This window comes from Urocitellus parryii, chromosome 11 (assembly GCF_045843805.1).
Source record: "Urocitellus parryii isolate mUroPar1 chromosome 11, mUroPar1.hap1, whole genome shotgun sequence".
NCBI lineage: Eukaryota > Metazoa > Chordata > Mammalia > Rodentia > Sciuridae > Urocitellus > Urocitellus parryii.
The window spans coordinates 51,515,526-51,534,285 of NC_135541.1; the positions used below are offsets into that span (position 1 = coordinate 51,515,526).

The window sequence follows — 18,760 nt, forward strand, 5'->3', positions numbered from 1 at the left end:
AGAATTTTAGTTCTACATTGAACTTTTTAATCCAATAATTAGCTATTTTATTGTTGTCTTATATAGCCAGTATTTGTTTAGATTTAACCACACATTTTCCTTTTTTCATGTTTTTAAATTTTATTGACATTTATTCTGTCAGACCTTTCATCTGGGATCATTTCCTTCTCACTAAAAGGCATCATTTGGCAGCTTTAGTACAAGTTTCATGGTGGTAAACTCAGTTTGTCTTTCTGAAATGTTGATTTTTGCTCTTTTTATTAAAAAAAAAGATACCTGTAAATATAAGATTCTTTACTCTCGGTAATTTAGAGATAGCATCTAATGAATTTCTGCTTTAATTGGTGTTGAGAAATAAGCTGTGAGTTTTAAAAATTTTTTCTAAATCTATTTTTTTAATTGACACATAATATTTGTAATGTGTATGGGGTATTATAAGATTATTCAATTAGAATATATAATGATAAAATCAGGGTAATTAGCATTTTCATCTCCTTTAACATTTATCATTTTTATGTGTTGGGAAGCTTTGAATTCTTCTTTTCTACTTATTTTGAAATATGTCACTAATTGACTATAATTACCTATTGTTCTATAGAACACTGAATTTTTCATTTTATGCTCTATAATTTTAATATCTGTTTTGTTTATAGGCCTGATTCTTTGTTTCCTGTAACATCTCACTCAATGCAATTATTTCATTATACATTTAACAATTTTTTAATGATCTTATGTTTATTGGAACTTTGGGAAATAAAGGCTTAAATTGAAAATTCATACCTTCAGAGGAGATTTATGTTTGTTTCTATATGGCATGTGGAGGCATACTAATATATAACAGATATTCAGTAAATATATTTTAAATGCATGTAGATGTTGTAGGCTCAGCACATTCACTCCAAGATCTAAGTCTCCTCATGCTATTTAGTAAATATCTGAAACAAGTTTGTGTTACATATTCTTTGAATTGGGATTGTCTTCAGATACACCAAGTGTAAAATTGTCTCCTCTTTATCCTTCACCTGGCTAAGTTAACATTGACTTGGGAGATCTCTGTTTTTTATTGCTTTTTGGGGAATACTTCTGAAAGTTAGCTCAAGTACCATCATTAACACAAATTGTGCTGATATCCTACCTGTGTGATTCCACTACTCCAATGTAGTTTTTCACAGTGTATTTAGATTTATGTCTGAATATGAAAGCAGAAAGAACCTGGGCTCAGCTGCTTGGTCTTAATTACTTTTGTTCCTTGCACTTTGCCTAATTTCTAAATGGTTTTTTATGAATCAATAAATGAATAAATAAATAAATGAGTGAATGAATGAATGAAATAATACCTTTTAGAATATACATTTTCAGCCCCCAATATTTTTATTTTCAACTTTGGGGATTTTCTCTTTTGTCTTGGTTATCACACACATAAACACACACACACACACACACACACACACACACACAAATCTGTTTGTGCCTCAGGTCTAAATGTCTAACTCAGAATCAGCAATTTAAACTGATAGCTTCTCAAACCAATTTCTTTGATTAAATTGTTTCCTTTAGTCAAAGAGAAAGAGCACGTTAACATTTAAATGTTTTAAGACTCAAAATACTTTTATTGTTTTTGAAATGTGAGATATCACTAGCAAAGGAAAACCATTATCATTAGTTGCTCAATTAGCTATTAATTATATTTGTTATATTCTACTATACTGAAGAATGGCAGCTATTTCAGAATCATTCTTCATTTGCACTCAAAGCTTGAATATTGAAAAAGCCATTAAATTACCATCTTAATTTCTTTACCAGTTTGTTGACACCATGACTCATATTAAGAATTTCACTCATATTAAGAAGCCTTATGAAACGTGGACTCTGCTGAGATTGTTTACCTCTCTGAAGCTTCCCATTCAAGGAAACTGTTTGTGTCAGCTAGAATTTAGCACTTTTCTCATTTTCCCTTCAGTTATCTGTGCATACTCTCAAAAACATTTATTCAGCACATACTTTGTATAAGAAACTGGGCTAGTCACCTTGGTATACAGAAGGGAAGTAGGTGTATACCAAGATGAATCAGGCATGACCCTCCTGCCTCAAAAACTTCCTTATCAAGTAAGAAGTAGAAGTAGATTACTATAAAGGTGTCCCACTGTATCTGTGGATATAAATGTCATTAATTTCTAACAATTATCAAGTTTTACTATGGGCCAACCACGGTATTACATTTTACATTTCATCATATCTAAGTCTATTGATTATAGGTTGCATCATTTTTATGGTAATATAAAGAAAAAGGTACTCCTTAAAAATAACTTACTTTTAATCATAAAAAGAATTCCAAATATCAGAGATATTAGGATGGGGAAATGCAGGACTTAGAATTTATTAAAATATATTAATTCATTTAATCTTCTCAATAACTTTTCATGTTAAGTAATTTATTATTCCCATTGTATAGGCAAGGAAAATGGTGGTTTCAGAAATGTTATGTAATTTGCACAGGATTGCCCAGATAATAAACAGATAAGCAAAGACTGAAAACATACTGATGAGATACCAGATGTGATCCTCTTTAACTTCTATACCAAATAGGTCTTAGATTCTTTCTGTTATAACATGTTCAGGAATTTCCACGTCGTTTGTTCCTGATGTGACTCGCCATTTAAAATTGAAGATCCCTGGGACTTCTGCTAATCTTTAAGAGCATTTGAGAATTCAGTTGTGATAATGGAACAATTTTAAAAACAAGCTATGTTTTGGAAAGCATTAAACTAAAGAAAAGACTAAACATTGCTTAAAATGGTTAGCATACTCAGACTAAAGAATGGTTATTACATCTCACTAAATCAGTGATGAGGTAATTAATTTTTTAAGTGCATGAATATATAACTAACCATATTACAGGTAGGTGAAGATGTAACAATTCTAACAAAATAGTAAAGACTGTAACTAAATTTGAATTAACTTTTACTATGTATGTAGATGTCTCTTTTCCTATTTCTTTAGAAGGAAAATTAGTACTTAGTGGAAACTGTCCGTCAAAGTACCCATTAAAATTTTCTTTTTGAGGTTTTATAAAAAGAATCAACAACATTTCTTTCTTTACAAGATATTGAAAATTAATTCTAACTTTACATGAAATATTGCAGATAATCTCTGTAAAGAGCCAAAAATGAAACTTCATATTTCATCTTTTGTAACAAGTACAATCTACTTTTGAAAAAACTAATGAGTTAAAAAAATAGCAACTATGTGCTACATTATTTTTCCCCATAAATAATGAATTACATGTAGGAGAAAGTGGTAGTTAAATATGCTGTGGGCCAATTGCATAGTCATGGATACCAAAGACGTCATCTATGGAAATGCAGCAAAACAAAAGTGTCGAACAAAAAAGATCTCCTTAAGATAATTCTTCCAGAAATGAATAAAAATTCTGTCCCAGCTGTTTATATCGTGTAGTCATCAAGATGAGTTGGACAAAGCTAAAAAACTGAATTTATTATTTTCAAAAATATAGTACCATAAGTACCTACATTAAAATATTCAGATCACCAGTGTACTTGATAAAATTGCCGACATTTTTCTACCTCCTTCCCAGACCTGCTGTATTAGTACCTATTTGAGTAGAGCCTGAGAATCCACATTTTAAACAAGCACTTCCATCCACTAGTGATTATAGCTGAATTTGAAAACCATTTCTTTAGCACCTGGCTCTTCCCCACCTACTACTTCGGTCTGATACAAAATATGAACTAACCACCAGTGGGGTTTTTTTCACTGAATATCAGAAGTTAAATGTTTCATTTATTAGGTATTTATGAAGCAGTGTAGGGGGATACCAAAGACATATAAAGAACTGTTCAACCTGATGAAATGGAAGTAATGCTTTATGAAATGTAACATGATTGCACAAAAAGAGAATTGAGGTAATCCTCGTAGCTGCAGGAATAGAAATAGATGCCAGAAGTTATTTCCAAAGAAAAGAAATAAGTAGGATTCAGCAGCAAATTGAATGTAAATGGCAAACAGAAGGGGAAAGAATAGAATACTTGGGGTTTTGCATCTGGATAGCAGAAAATAACGAGGCATGAACACGGACACAGAACATGAAACCACTGTGAAAACAAGAACAAGAGAAAGTGAAGTTTTTATAGCTGGCTTTCTTTCTACTGCATTGATAAAAATCATGCCTTGAATTTTGCTACTAAGTTTATGTATGATGGACTTGACCAAATTGTGATCTAATAAATGATTATTTTCTATTTCAGCAATTGTTCAACTGTCAAGCTCTACGAAAACTAAGTATTCCTGATAATGACCTTTCAAGTCTGCCAACCTCAATTGCTAGTTTAGTTAATCTTAAAGAACTCGACATCAGTAAAAATGGTAAGATTCTCATCTCCAAATATCTTGATTTTTATTGAAAATGTGATTTTTGTTGTAAATAATATAAAATAACTTTTTCTTTGGTTTTCTTAAAACTATAAGTTAATTTTTTTGAAAAATTAAATTTTAAATTATAATGCAAAGACAGAGAGCCTCTCTCTTGTTTTACCAATGAGTCTGAGTTACTCAGACCTTTTCCCTCTGAATTCAGACATGTGATGTCTCATTGAGAATATTCTTCTGCCACTTTACTACTTCTTCCCTTCATTCTCAGAATATTTCCAACAGTTTTCAAATATTACCTACTTAAAAAAGCCTGCTTTCTACCCTACATGAAATCATACTCACAGTTTCTCTTACTGGGCCCCTATCTTTAATCTCCTCACAATATTGTATAATTGGCTCATTTACTATGCTAATTGTCTATCACTTTCTGACCCCTACTGTAAACTTCTTCATGTAGTGGGAGGGACTTTTCTCTTTTGTTGTACAACATGTAGCACAAACAGAGATGTTCCCAGTAAATAACCAGGGCTTAATAGTATTTGTTGTATATTTGACCAAACTTGTGTACCTGGTGTTTTTGATGATAATGATGCTCATGTTGATATTCATGTTAATGATATTTACTGTATTCATGGAAGGGAAGTTTGATCTTCAGAAAGCCTTCTGCAACTTTATTAATTCATCATTTATCTCCAAATGACTTCAGCTCTCCTTTTTATGAGAATAAAGCAATGATCAGTCACAGGGGTTATATCTAGGCATTATGAAGATATGAAATATGACCTGTTCAACGTTAACTTTGCCAGTGAAACTTTGTGCTTGTGTGCTCTTGAACAAGTAGTGCTGAGGGTATTTCAGTCAGTATGCTTGGTGCCAAGGGCTAGGCATGAACAAAACAGGTCGCTGCCCTCAGGAAGCTTATGTTCTAGTAAGAGACTTAGACATTGAACAAGTGATTATAGATTATTAAATAAGCAGGTGTGTGTAAAGATATATTTAATGTAAGGACATGAATATGAAAAGGATGTAATATATTCCATGTGGTTAAGGATGGTTCCATATCACTATAACCAAGCTCAGACAGCATCAACATTAGTTACTAAAAACTGACTTGATAGTCTAGGTAAATTAGAATCTGTTTTGTTAAAAAGACCACCAGAAAAAAAAAATTTCCTAGTCACATGAAATATGATATCCCTGAGGAATCTGATGCTGTACAGAGCTCCATGATAGTATCGCAGTGGCCTTGTCCCTCTTTATTCTGCCAGGAGCACTCCTCCAAAGATATCTGCATTGCACATTCCTCTAACATTGTCAGACTTTTGCTTAAATGTACTCTCCATGGTCAAGCCTTCCCTGACCATCCTGTTTAAAGTAAGATGCAGCTGTTATTATCCACTAAAAGCACACCCATCCCCCTTCATTGGTTATATTTATTTTTCCCACCTGAGAAACTGATGCCTCATGTATTTAAAATACTTGCATATCATGTGGACTCACCTTAGCAGAATTAAAATTCAGTGATCATCCAATTTTTTGTTATTCTTGCTATGTATTCCACTATATTCCCAGTGCCTAAAAGAGTATGTAACACATTTAGGAGCTCAGTAAATTGGTATTGAAAGAATTAATGAAGGAATGGTTGAGAATCATCAAGAAGTTTTCACTGTCATTTGTGAGGGGGGAGAGATCAGATTGACACACGTTAAGTAATCAGTGATATCATATAATGCTATCCAATGAAGTACTTAATTACATCTCACAAATTGCAATTATACATTCTTAGGGAATGAAAGATTAATTAAAACTGCTAGAAAAGAATTCAAGTATAAGATATAGCCTATAGATTTCCCTGCAACAGGATTGCATCTAAATAGAAAATATCATTTTGTTTGAAAGTGGTAATAAGAGTATAAACAAAGGATACAAATATCTTTCTACACCAACTGAACTCACCATTTAGAGATTTTTTTTCAGGAAGATAATCATAGGACTATATGCATGTATAGAGAGAGAACAGCAATTAGACTTTCACCGATTGAAAGATGACCTCACATCTACTATTATTCTTTGTGCGTGTGTGTGTGTGTGTGTGTGTGTGTGTGTGTGGTGTTGGGATCAAACATAGTGCCTCACATGTAAGAGGCAAGCACTCTGCTGCTGAGCTATAACCCTAGCCCCTACTATTATTCTTTTAAGAATAGATATATTTGTCTCTTCTTTTAAGAATAGATTTACTTTACTTAGATTTAAGAATAGTTCACATATGTGTATGGACTGGTATTTCTGCACTTTCATGACAATTGCTACTACCTATATATTTATATATATTCATACATAAAGTCCACTTCCGTATTATGATTTCTAAAAAATATCATATGGGCAAATACCACATCCCTCGATCTTAACGCAGAATTAGCCAGAATATTCAAGCAAATAAAAAGTTATCTGATTTTTAAAAAGAATGAGAAAAATATGTCACCAAAGATAAACATAATACTCTTGAGAAATTGGCATTTTTTATTTTTAATTTTTTAATTTGTTTTCATTAGTTATACATGACAGTAGAATGCATTTTGACATATCATACATAAATGGGATATAACTTCTTATTTGGGGGTTTTACATGATGTAGTTACACATGTAATCATCATGTGCACATAGAGTGATGATTTCCAATACATTCTACTATCATTCCTACCCCCATACTTCCTCCCCTTCTTTCCCTCCCCTCTGTATAACCAAAGTACCTATGTTTGTCCTTCTTACCTTAGTGTTAATTAGCATCCACATATCAGAGAAAACATTTGGCCTTTGGTTCTTTGGAATTGGCTTATTTCACTCAGCACAATATTCTCCATTTCTATCCATTTACTAGCAAATGACATAATTTCATTCTTCTTTAAGGCCAAGTAATATTCCATTGTGTTTATATACCACATTTTCTTAATCCACTCATGAAGGGCACCTAGGTTGGTTCCAAAGCCTGACTATTGTGAATTGAGCTGCTATAAATTTTGATGTAGCTGTGTCACTATGCTGATTTCCAGACCTTTGGGTATAAATCAAGGAGTGGGATGACTGAATAAAATGAGGTTCAATTCCAAGTTTTCTGAGGAAATCTCCGTACTGCTTTACATAGTGGTTGCACCAATTTGCAGTCCCAAGAGCAATGTATGAGTGTACCTTTTCCCCCAAAGCCTTACCAACATTTATTTTTGCTCATATTTATGGTTGCCATTCTTACTGCAGTAAGATAAAATCTCAGTGCAGTTTGATTTGCATTTCTCTAATTGCTAGAGATGTTGAACATTTTTTTTATAATTGTTGATTTTGATTATATTTTTCTTCTGTGAGGTGTTTGTTCAGTTACTTGGCCAATTTCTTGATTGTGTTATTTGTTTTTTGGTATTAATTTTTTCAGTCCTTTATATATCCTAGAGATTAATCCTCTGAGATGTATGTGGTAAAGATATTCTTCATTCTGTAGGCTCTCTCTTCTCATTATTGATTGTTTCTTTTGCTGTGAAAAAGCTGTTTAGTTTGATTCTATCCCATTGATTCTTTTTTTTAAAAAATAGTGCTGGGGATTGAACCCAGAGGTTTATGCATTTGAGGCAAGCACTCTACCAACTGAGCTATATCCCCAACCCCAATTTATTGATTCTTGATTTTGCATCTTGCACTTTAGAAGTCTTATTAAGGAGGGGCTGGGGATGTGGCTTGAGCGGTAATGCGCTCACCTGGCATGCGTGCGGGTTCGATCCTCAGCACCACATACAAACAAAGATGTTGTGTCTGCCAGTAACTAAAAAATAAATATTAAAAAATTTCTCTCTCTCTCTCTCTCTCTCTCTCTCTCTCTCTCTCTCTCTTAAAAAAAAAAAAGTCTTATTAAGGAAGTCAATTCCTAAGCTAGACATGGTGGAAATTTGGGCCTCCTTTTTCTTCTATTAGGAGTAGGTTCTCTGTTCTAGTGTCTAATTCCTTGATTTACTTTAAGTTGATTTTTAGGTAGTGTGAGAGAGAGGGGTTTAATTTCATTTTGCTACATATGAATTTTCAGTTTTCCTAGCACCATTTGTTAAAGAGGCTATGTTTTCTCCAATGGATGTTTTGGGGATCTTTGTCCAGTATGAGAAAACTTATTTATGTGGGTTTGTCTCTGTGTCTTCAATTCTGAACCACTGGTCTACATATCTGTTTTGGTACCAATACCATGCCATTTTTTGTTATTATTGCTGTTTACTATAGTTTAAGTTCTGGTATTGTGATGCCTCCCACTTCAATTTTCTTGCTAAAAATTGGTTTGAATATTCTGGGTCTCTTATTTTTCCAAATGAATTTCATGATTGCTTCTATTTATATGAAGAAGGTCATTGGAATTTTAATAGGAATCGCATTAAATCTATATAATGCTTTTGATAGTATGACCATTTTGAGAATGTTAATCCTGCCTATCCAGGAGCATTGGAGATCTTTCCATCTTTAAAAGTCTTCTTTAATTTCTTTCTTTAGTGTTCTGTAGTTTTTATTGTAGAGGGTTTTTGTTAAATTTGATTCCCCCAATTTTTTTTGAGGCTATTGTGAACAGGGTAGTTTTTCTCTTTCAGTAGAATCATCATTGATGTATAGGAACACATTTGATTTATGGATGTTAATTTTATAGTCTGCTACTTTGCTGAATTCATTTATTAGTTCTAGAAGTTTTCTAATGGAATTTTTTTGATCTTCTAAATATAGAATCATGTCCTCTGCCAATAGTGATAGTTTGAGTTCTTCTTTTCCTATTTGTATCTCTTTAATTTCTTTCTTCTGTCTAATTACACTGGCTAGAGTTTCAAGGACATTATTGAATAAAATTGGTGAAAGAAGGCAGCCTTGTGTTGTTCCAGGTTTTAGAGGAAATGATTTCAATTTTCCTCCATTTAGAATGATGTTGCCCTTGGGTTTCGCATAGATAGCCTTTATAATGTTGAGGGATGTTCCTACTATCCCTAGTTTTACTAGTTTCTGAACATAAAGGGGTACTGTGTTTTGTCAAATGCTTTCTCTGTACCTATTAAGATGATCATATGATTCTTGTCTTAAAACCTACTGATGTGATGCATTTTGTTTATTGATTTCTGTAAATTCAACCCACCTTGCATCCTGGGAAGAACCCCACTTGATCATGGTACATAATCTTTTTCATATGTTTCTGCATGTGATTTTCCATAATTTTATCCAGAATTTTTACATCTGTATTCATCAGGGATATTGGTCTGAAGTTGTATTTCCTTGATGTTTCTTTGTTTGGTTTTGGTATCAGGGTGATACTAGCTTCATAGAAGGAGTTTGGAAGGGTTCCCTCCTTTCCATTTCATGGTAAAATTTGAGAAGTACTATTGTTAATTCTTCTTTGAAGTTCTTGTAGAACTTGGCTGACAATTCATCTGGTCCTGGGCTTTTCTTTGTTGGTAGGTTTTTGATGGTATCCTCTATTTCATTGTTTGAGATTGATCTGTTTAAATTGATTATGTCCTCCTGATTCCGTTTGGATAGTTCATATGTCTCTAGAAATTTGTCAGTGTCTTCAATATTTTCTGTTTTATTGGAGTATAAATTTTCTAAATAATTTCTGATTATATTCTTATTTCAGTAGTATCTATCTTGATATTTCTGTTTTTATCACAAATTTTAGTAATTTGAGTTTTATCTCCTTTTCTTTGTTAACATGGCTAAGGGTTTATCAATTTAATTTATTTTTTCAAAAAACCAACTTTTTGTTTGGTTATTTTTTTAAATTTCTTTGTTTCAATTTCGTTGATTTTAGCTCTGATTTTAATTATTACCTCTCTTCTACTGCTTTTGGTTGTTGATTTTTTTCTAGGACTTTCGTTTGTCTTTTTCCAGGACTTTGAGATATAATTTTAGGTCATTATTTGTTGACTTTCTATTCTTTTTTAATTAATGAGCTCAATGCAGTGAACTTTCCTCTTAGCACTGCCTTCATAGTGTCCCAGAGATCTTGATATATTGTATCCCTACTCTCATTTACCTCTAAGTATGTTTTTATTTTATCCCTGATTTCTTGTACTATCCATTCATCATTCAATAGTGTATTATTTAGTCTCCAGGTGTTAGAGTAGCTTCTACTTTTTATTCTATCATTGATTTCTAATTACATTCCTTTATGATCTGATAGAGTGCAGCGTATTATCTATAATTTTTTGTATTTGCTAAGAGTTGCTTTGTGGCATAATATATGGTCTATTTTAGAGAAGGATCCATGTGCTGTTTAGAAGAAAGTGTATTCATTCATTGATGGATGAAATATTTTATATATGTCTGTTAAGTCTAAATTATTCATTGTATTATTTAGTTCTATAGTTTCTTTGTTTAGTTTCTGTTTAGAGGATCTATACAGTAGTGAGAGAGGTGGTTAAAGTCACCCAGTATTATTGTGTTGTGGTCTATTTGAGTCTTGAAATTGAGAAGAGTTTGTCTGATGTATATAGGTGCCTCATTTGGGGGAGCATAAATATTTATGATTGTTACATCTTGCTGATATATAATTCCCTTAAGCAGTATGAAATATCCTTCGTTGACCCTTCTGATTAACTTAGGCTTGAAGGCCACTTTATCCGTTATGAGGATAGAATCGCCTTCTTGTTTACAAGATCCAAGTGAGTCATATGCTTTTTCCCATCCTTTTGTCTTCAGTCAGTGGATGTCTTTGCCTATGAGGTGAGTCTCTTGGAGACAGCATATTGCTGGGTATTGTTTTTTTAATCCAACCTGACAGTCTGTGTCTTTTGATTGATGAGTTTAGACCATTGACATTCAAGGATATTATTGAGATATGATTTGTATTCCCAGTCATTTTGGTTTATTTCGAGTTTTTAATTTGTATTATTTTCTCCTTTGATTGACTATTCCTTTAGTGTAGTTCCTCCCTTTGCTGGTTTCTACTTTTTTTTCCATTTCATCTGCATGTAATATTTTGTTCAGAATATTCTGTAATACAGGCTTTCTAGTTGCAAATTATTTTAACTTTTTAAAATAATTTGCCTAGCATATAAGGTTTTTATTTCATCTTCAAATCTGATGCTTAATTCTGCTGGATATAGAATTCTTGGTTGGTATCCATTTTCTTTAAAAGCTTGGTAGATGTAATACCAGAACCTCTTAGCTTTGAGGGTCTAGTTTGAGAAATCAGCAAAGATCCATATTGGTTTCCCCCTATATGTAATCTGATATTTTTCTCTTGAATCCTTTAAAATTCAATATTTATTTGGTATGCTAGGCATTTTCATTATAGTGTGATTTGATATGAGTCTGTTGTAATTTTGTGCACTTGGGGTCCTGTAAGCCTCTTGTATTTGATTTTCCATTTCATTTTTTAGATTAGGGAAATTTTCTGATACTATTTCATTGAAAAGATTATGCATTCCTTTGGTTCGTATCTCCACACCTTCATCTATCCTGATAAATCTTAAATTTGATCTTTTCATGTTATCTCATAATTCCTGGAAGTTCTGTTCATGGTTTCTTAACATCTTCTCTCTGTGGCCAACTCTATTTTCAAGATTATATATTTTGTCTTCGTTGCCTGAGGTTCTGTCTTCCAAGTGGTCTAGTTTGTTGGTGATGCTTTTCATTGAATTTTTAATTTGGTTTATTGTCTTCTTCATTTCGAGGATTTCTGTTTGATTTTTTTTAGAATCTTTATCTCTTTATTGAATTCATCTTTTGCTATTTACATTTGCTCTCTTACATTATCCTTTTTTTTTTTTTTAGTTGTAGAAGGACACAATACCTTTGTTTTATTTTTGTGTGGTGCTGAGCTGAGGATCTAATAGTGCCTTCCACCTGCGAGGCAAGCACTCTACCACTGAGCTACAACCCCAGCCCCATCATCCTTTACTTTGTAGATCAGTTTAACTATATATATTCTAAACTCCTTCTCTGTCATTTCTTCCACTGTGATGTGCTGGATTCTATTATTGGAATATCTTGATTTGCTTGAGGTTATTTGTTCCCTTGATTTTTAATGTTGTTTGTATGTCTACCCATGTAACAATATGGATCTGAAGCAGTAGAGTTTCTATACCCTTGGACTCATAGTGTTCCTGAAGGTTTCCAGTACCTCACTGTTTAGTGGGAGACGAATAATAACAACAATCAATGCAAACGATTTATAACATTAAACCAAATAGTTTCTGCTGTGACACTTACAATGTTAATTTTCACAATAAACAGAAATGGTAGAATCAGTTACTCTAATAAAAACAGCAAGTTTGTCAAATGGCTTACAATTTCAAATGGTGGACAGGGTGAGAACAAAAGTGATATAGGAGAGAAGACAGAAGTAAAATATTAAAGGAAGAGTGAAAGAAAGAACCGTAGAGGTTGACTATTAGCAGAAGAAAAGAGAGAATCATTTGGTATTTGTTTTTTAAAGATTGACTAGCTTCACTTAGCATAATCTGCTCTAATGCCATCCATTTCCCTCCAAATTCTATGATTTTGTCATTTTTTAATGCAGAATAATACTCCATTGTATATAAATGCCACATTTTTTTTATCCATTCATCTATTGAAGGGCATCTAGGCTGGTTCCACAGTCTTGCTATCGTGAATTGAGCTGCTATGAACATCGATGTAGCAGTGTCCCTGTAGCATGCTCTTGTTAGGGCTTTAGGGAATAGACCGAGAAGGGGAATAGCTGGGTCAAATGGTGGTTCCATTCCCAGCTTTCCGAGAAATCTCCATACTGCTTTCCAAATTGGCTGCACCAATTTGCAGTCCCACCAGCAATGAACAAGAGTGCCCTTTTCCCCGCATCCTCTCCAGCACTTATTGTTGTTTGACTTCCTAATGGCTGCCAGTCTTACTGGAGTGAGATGGTATCTTAGGGTAGTTTTGATTTGCATTTCTCTGACTGCTAGCGATGGTGAGCATTTTTTCATGTACTTGTTGATTGATTGTATGTCCTCCTCTGAGAAGTGTCTGTTCAGGTCCTTGGCCCATTTATTGATTGGGTTATTTGTTATCTTATTGTCTAATTTTTTGAGTTCTTTGTATATTCTGGTTATTAGGGCTCTATCTGAAGTGTGTGGAGTAAAGATTTGTTCCCAGGATGTAGGCTCCCTGTTTATCTCTCTTATTGTTTCTTTCGCTGAGAAAAAACTTTTTAGTTTGAGTAAGTCCCATTTGTTGATTCTATTTGTTAACTCTAGCGCTATGGGTGTCCTATTGAGGAATTTGGAGCCCGATCCCACAGCGTGTAGATCATAACCAACTTGACTCCTTTGATATAAGGGGAGTTAACAAGGACAGGGTAGGGACGAAGAGCTTGAGAAGAAGATTTACATTAAACAGGGATGAGAGGTGGGAGGGAAAGGGAGTGAGAAGGGAAAATGCATGGAAATGGAAGGCGATCCTCAGGGTTATACAAAATGTCATATAAGAGGAAAGGAGGGGTAAGACAAGATAATACAAATGGAAGAAATGATTTACAGTAAAAGGGGTAGAGAGAGAAAAGGGGAGGGGAGGGGAGGGGAGGGGAGGGGAGGGGGGATAGTAGAGAATAGGACAGACAGCAGAATACATCAGACACTAGAAAGGCAATATGTCAATCAATGGAAGGGTAACTGATGTGATACAGCAATTTGTATACGGGGTAAAAGCGGGAGTTCATAATCCACTTGAATCAAACCGTGTAATATGATGTATTAAGAACTATGTAATGTTATGAACGACCAATAAAATAAATAAATAAATAAATAAATAAATAAATAAATTCCCAAAAAAAAAAAAAAGAGAGAATCAAGGGAAACAGGTAGGAGAAAAATATACACAAAGTAAAAATTTTTAAAAAATTAAAAATAAAATACAAGGCAAAACTAAATTATACCAATCAAACATCCTAGTTCACAAAAAAAACAACTAATCCACATAAAATAACTGGCTTCAAAAATGGTAGATGAGAAAGAAAAATATGAAACTGTATAAATGTCCATGTGCCATCAAAATCACAATTCAACAGAGAAAAAGAATTTAAAAAAGAAAAGAAAAGAAAAAAAATCTTGATGAAAAGTTAAAGAATTCTTTCTGTTGGAGTTCAAAAGATTCAGCTTCTCTTCTCAGCAGTTGTAGGTAGAGTCTTCTGGAGTGTGATGTTCCACTCCCTGACTTGCTGGAGTGAGAGAGGTAACCTGATTAAGGACTTAGGCTTAGGTGAGCTCCAGGCTCTTCTCTGAATGCCAGTTGGTCTGGAGATTTTAAATCAGTGCATCTCCAGGGACCAGTAATCATTGGTCCACACTGGAAGGCTTTACCCCAGGGATCTCCCCTGGGTTCCACTTGTATGGTAGGGGAGCCAATTCTTAGTCCTCTGTGTTACCTGCAGAATTCACATTTCCTGGTCTCTGCTTCAGTCTCCAAACAATCTCTCCCACCCCTTCCCTTCTGAGTTCCCAAGCAGATGTGTCTCTCCCGGAAGGTCCTTCAAGCAGTCAAATGAGAGGGGGAGAAGTCAAGCTAAGTGAGTTTCCTCAACCAGTTGTCCCCTATGTAAACCTCTCTCCCCGATGGATTTTTCTTCTGGTCACTTAAGCACACTCTGTGTGGTACAGAGTGTGTTTCCTGGGCCTATATTTCGAGCCATACTCAGGTCTGTCAGGAATCGGCTTTCTCAGCTGCAGACCCCTGCGCTTCAGCTGCTAAATGTTTCCTTCCTTGGTCCTCGGAACACCACCTGGAGAGATGGTGGCTTCTTCCCTGCACACAGATGTTGTGTAGCCTGTCTCAGGTTTGTTGGGTAATGTCCTTGGACTCTAAATGCTCTGGACCCAGACACATCTCCCCAAAGTGCAGGTTTCTTTACTTCCCTTTTCCCTCCATTATGCTCAGGGAGGGACCTCTCTGGCTGGAGATTCAGGCCCAGCTGTGGCAGTGGCTGTGCCACTGGTGATTTTTTTTTCCTTATTTTATTATATCCAACCTCCTGTGTCCCCAGGCTGCTTAGAACGTCCAGTTTTAAGCTCCAGTAAAGTCCCCTCCCTTTTTGTTTTGTTCACTCATCTTGAGGAGAAGCTGCCTGTCTACTCTCTTGGTTTTATGCCGTGGAGCAGCCTCTATTCCTCCATCTTGGATCTCCGGAAATGTGGCATTTTTTGAGAGCATATAATATTTCTTGATGGCCCTTTTATAGCAAAAAATTTTTTTTTAATTTCCAGCAAGCGAATTGAACATAGACTACCTACAAAGTAGTCTATGAGCATCCTTAGAAGTCCTTGAAACTATCATTTAGTGGCTTTTAGCTTTGCTTATAGTTAACTCTGTGCTGGGAATCAAAAACTCAGGCCAGAGATGGTGAACCATTCTGCAGCACTGATACCATACTGAAGGCTTGATGAGTATGATGATTTATCCACCATTGCTAGAAATTACACATATGGCACAAAACTTTTCATATCAGCCCTTTCAGAAAATCATAACTAAAAAAGCTGTTGTTGAATTCTGTGGGAGACCCAAACAGTAACTTAAGGAGCATTATATCTCCTTTGGAAGTCTGTCAAGTGAAGGAAGAACAGAGCAGGAAATAAAGGCAGCATCAGCATCACCATTGACAAGGTTGCAAAAACCCTGGTGGGAAAGAGGCCGAGGCAAGAGAAATCAGCAGTACTGGTATTTAATGACAGGACGTAGGATGTTTGAGATGGAAGCTCACACATGTATTATCAAACCAAGTACAAATTTGTCTGAAATGTGCTTGAATTAGATGAGTGACCCCTTAATAAATTAATTCACTCAGAGGCTGAGGTTAAATCTGATCTTGGTTTTCCACTTGGCTTCCAATCTTTACTTTTCACATCCAATTCTTCTGCCTGTCATCCTGATTCACTATTTTTCTCTCAAAAATACTAGTTTGTATTAAAATCTTTATATAAGTGGGCAATTGTGTGCAGAAAGCTATCTGTAGAATTTTTCTGAATAGCTTCTATCTACCTCTGTAAGCATATCTCCAACTTGCCCTCTCCTTTCCATTTCAGCCTCAGGCAATGCCAAATGGTCATTCCCAAAGACCTCAGTTCACTCCTGTGACACAGGATCTGTACTGTTTCCTCTGCCCAGAATACTCCTTCCTCCCCAGTGTTATATCCCATCATTCAGAGACCTCTCTGCCTTTAAAAAAAACTTTAGATGTCAATTATTCCGAGAAACTTTCCTGACCCCATACATAAAGCAATACATTGTTCTTTCCCCCTGTGATATCTTTTTACTTTCTGTGTGCTTTTGTTTTAAACTTATTTCACTTCTTAATTTAGTTTCTATGCATCTTATGAATACACAACCAGTATAACTCCATATCATGCACAACCACAAAAATGGGAAGATATACTGCATGTATGTATGATGTGTCAAAATACATTGTACTGTCATGTATAACTAAAATAAGAAATAAAAAATATAAAAACTTAAAATCAGAGACTCTCTTATTCATTTCTCTATTCAGAGCAGTATCACAATATACAAGATAGGTGCACAATAACTGTTTGGCCGGTAAGTAGCATTGTATGGAAGCATTCTTTTTAAAAATTATGGTTTTTATGTTATATTACATTAGAGACCCCCACATAACATAGGGTCACATCTAAAACACTGGGAATCTATACTCAGTTGTAGAAAAGACAGAAATAAAACTACAGTAAGTAATGAGTCACCACTAAAATCTGCTCTACCTGCCATGTTGTAATATGTTAAATATCCTTGTTCTTTGGCTTAATGACTACTTCATGTCTAGCTTTGGCTTGATCCATTAAGCTTTGGACTATATGGCCTAGTACATGCTGGGCATAGCTATATATATTCCACAAACACACTGAACATAGTGTATTTTAAACCAAACTTACCACCCACTCGAATTCTCTTTTCCTACATTTTCCAGTTCACTTTTAATGTGACTGTGGCCCACACAGGCACTCAATGCAAAAATCCATTCTCCTCTCCAACTTCTATATCCATTCTGTCACCAACTCCTGCCAAATTGGCCACCTAAATATATAGCACATGGCAAGTCCGCTCTCCTCTTACTATCCCTATTGCTACAGTCTTAATTTAGTTACCATTGGGTTTCCAAGACTAATTAAATTGACTCCTAATTGATTGCCTTATCTCCAGCATTGCCACCACCATCTTCAAACTCATCCTCTACAACAAAGTTTTAGTACTCTTTGTAAGTTGCTAAGACATTACTTTCCAATTTAGATACTTCAGAAGATCTGGGGCAGAATGTAGACTCCCTAACACATAATTGAGAATCCCCACACTCCCAGGGCTTTCATTCCAAATGTCCATCCCACCAAGGATGAGCTGTTCTTTTGAAATTCATTGTCTGGACACAGAAAAGCTTCTTCAAATATTTCACTGTTTCAGTGCTTCTTTTACTATATTTGTATTATTTCCTCTGCCTAATTCACCTTTCACACCTCTTTTACTCTGTTTCAATCTTAGTCTATTCAATATTCAATTCAAGGGTCATTATTCCTATGAGGTCTCTGAACTCCTAAATTAAGCCAAGGGTCCAGCCTCTTTACTTTGTATATTCATTCTCACATATATTTTATTAAAAACACTTGATACTTAGGTATATTAAAATATTTATATGGTTATAATTTTTAAACACTCAAATATTTTAAGCATGAAGAAACTAAGAGAGACACCAATGTTAATGTGACTGTGGCCCACATGTGCCTAACATGGAGATTAAAAATGTAAACATTTATTATAGATATCATACCCCTTTCTAAAATAGAAAAAAATTACAGAGACATGTAAATGCTTATCCTCATCCCTTCCCACTTTCTTTCTCTCAGAATTAATGTACTTAAAGTTTGAGTGAAGTACTAACATATTGTGTAGATTATCTACAAATTTTTCATTCCATATCGTGTTTCTGAAATTCATTTTTGGTAATTGATGTGATCTGATCTACTTGCACCCACAAAAGTACCACAGTTCCCACCCCATAAGATGGACCTACATGGTAATTTGATAATTTAGATTTCCCTAGTTACTAAGTTGGCATTTTAAGCTTTTTTTTTTTTTTTAAATTGGCCAGTCTAGTGATCTCTACAGGTTATCTTTTTTGTTTCATATTTTTATTTTGGATTGTTTGTCTTTTAGGTTCTTGGTGATTTGAAAGATTTATATACTGTTAACACAAGTTCCTTGTTGGTTATATGTGCTACAAATATCATCTCCCAATTTTTTGAGATGTCATTTGTCATAAAATAATTCCAAATTTAATGTAATAAAATTTATCATTCGAACCTTTATAGTCTATATTTTATAACACATTGAAGTAATTCTTCCTTGCTTT

The 18,760-nt window shown here is 34.3% G+C and overlaps 1 protein-coding gene across 2 annotated transcripts in view; it reads left to right on the plus strand.

The window, feature by feature from the left end:
• The window catches only part of Lrrc7 (leucine rich repeat containing 7), a 420,763-nt gene that overhangs the window by 116,816 nt on the left and 285,187 nt on the right, over positions 1–18,760 (plus strand). For both annotated transcript variants that reach the window (XM_077791099.1, XM_077791100.1), the window contains exon 3: positions 4,266–4,383. In XM_077791099.1, the coding sequence (XP_077647225.1) occupies positions 4,266–4,383 (118 nt within the window). The remainder of the gene's footprint in view (positions 1–4,265; positions 4,384–18,760) is intronic.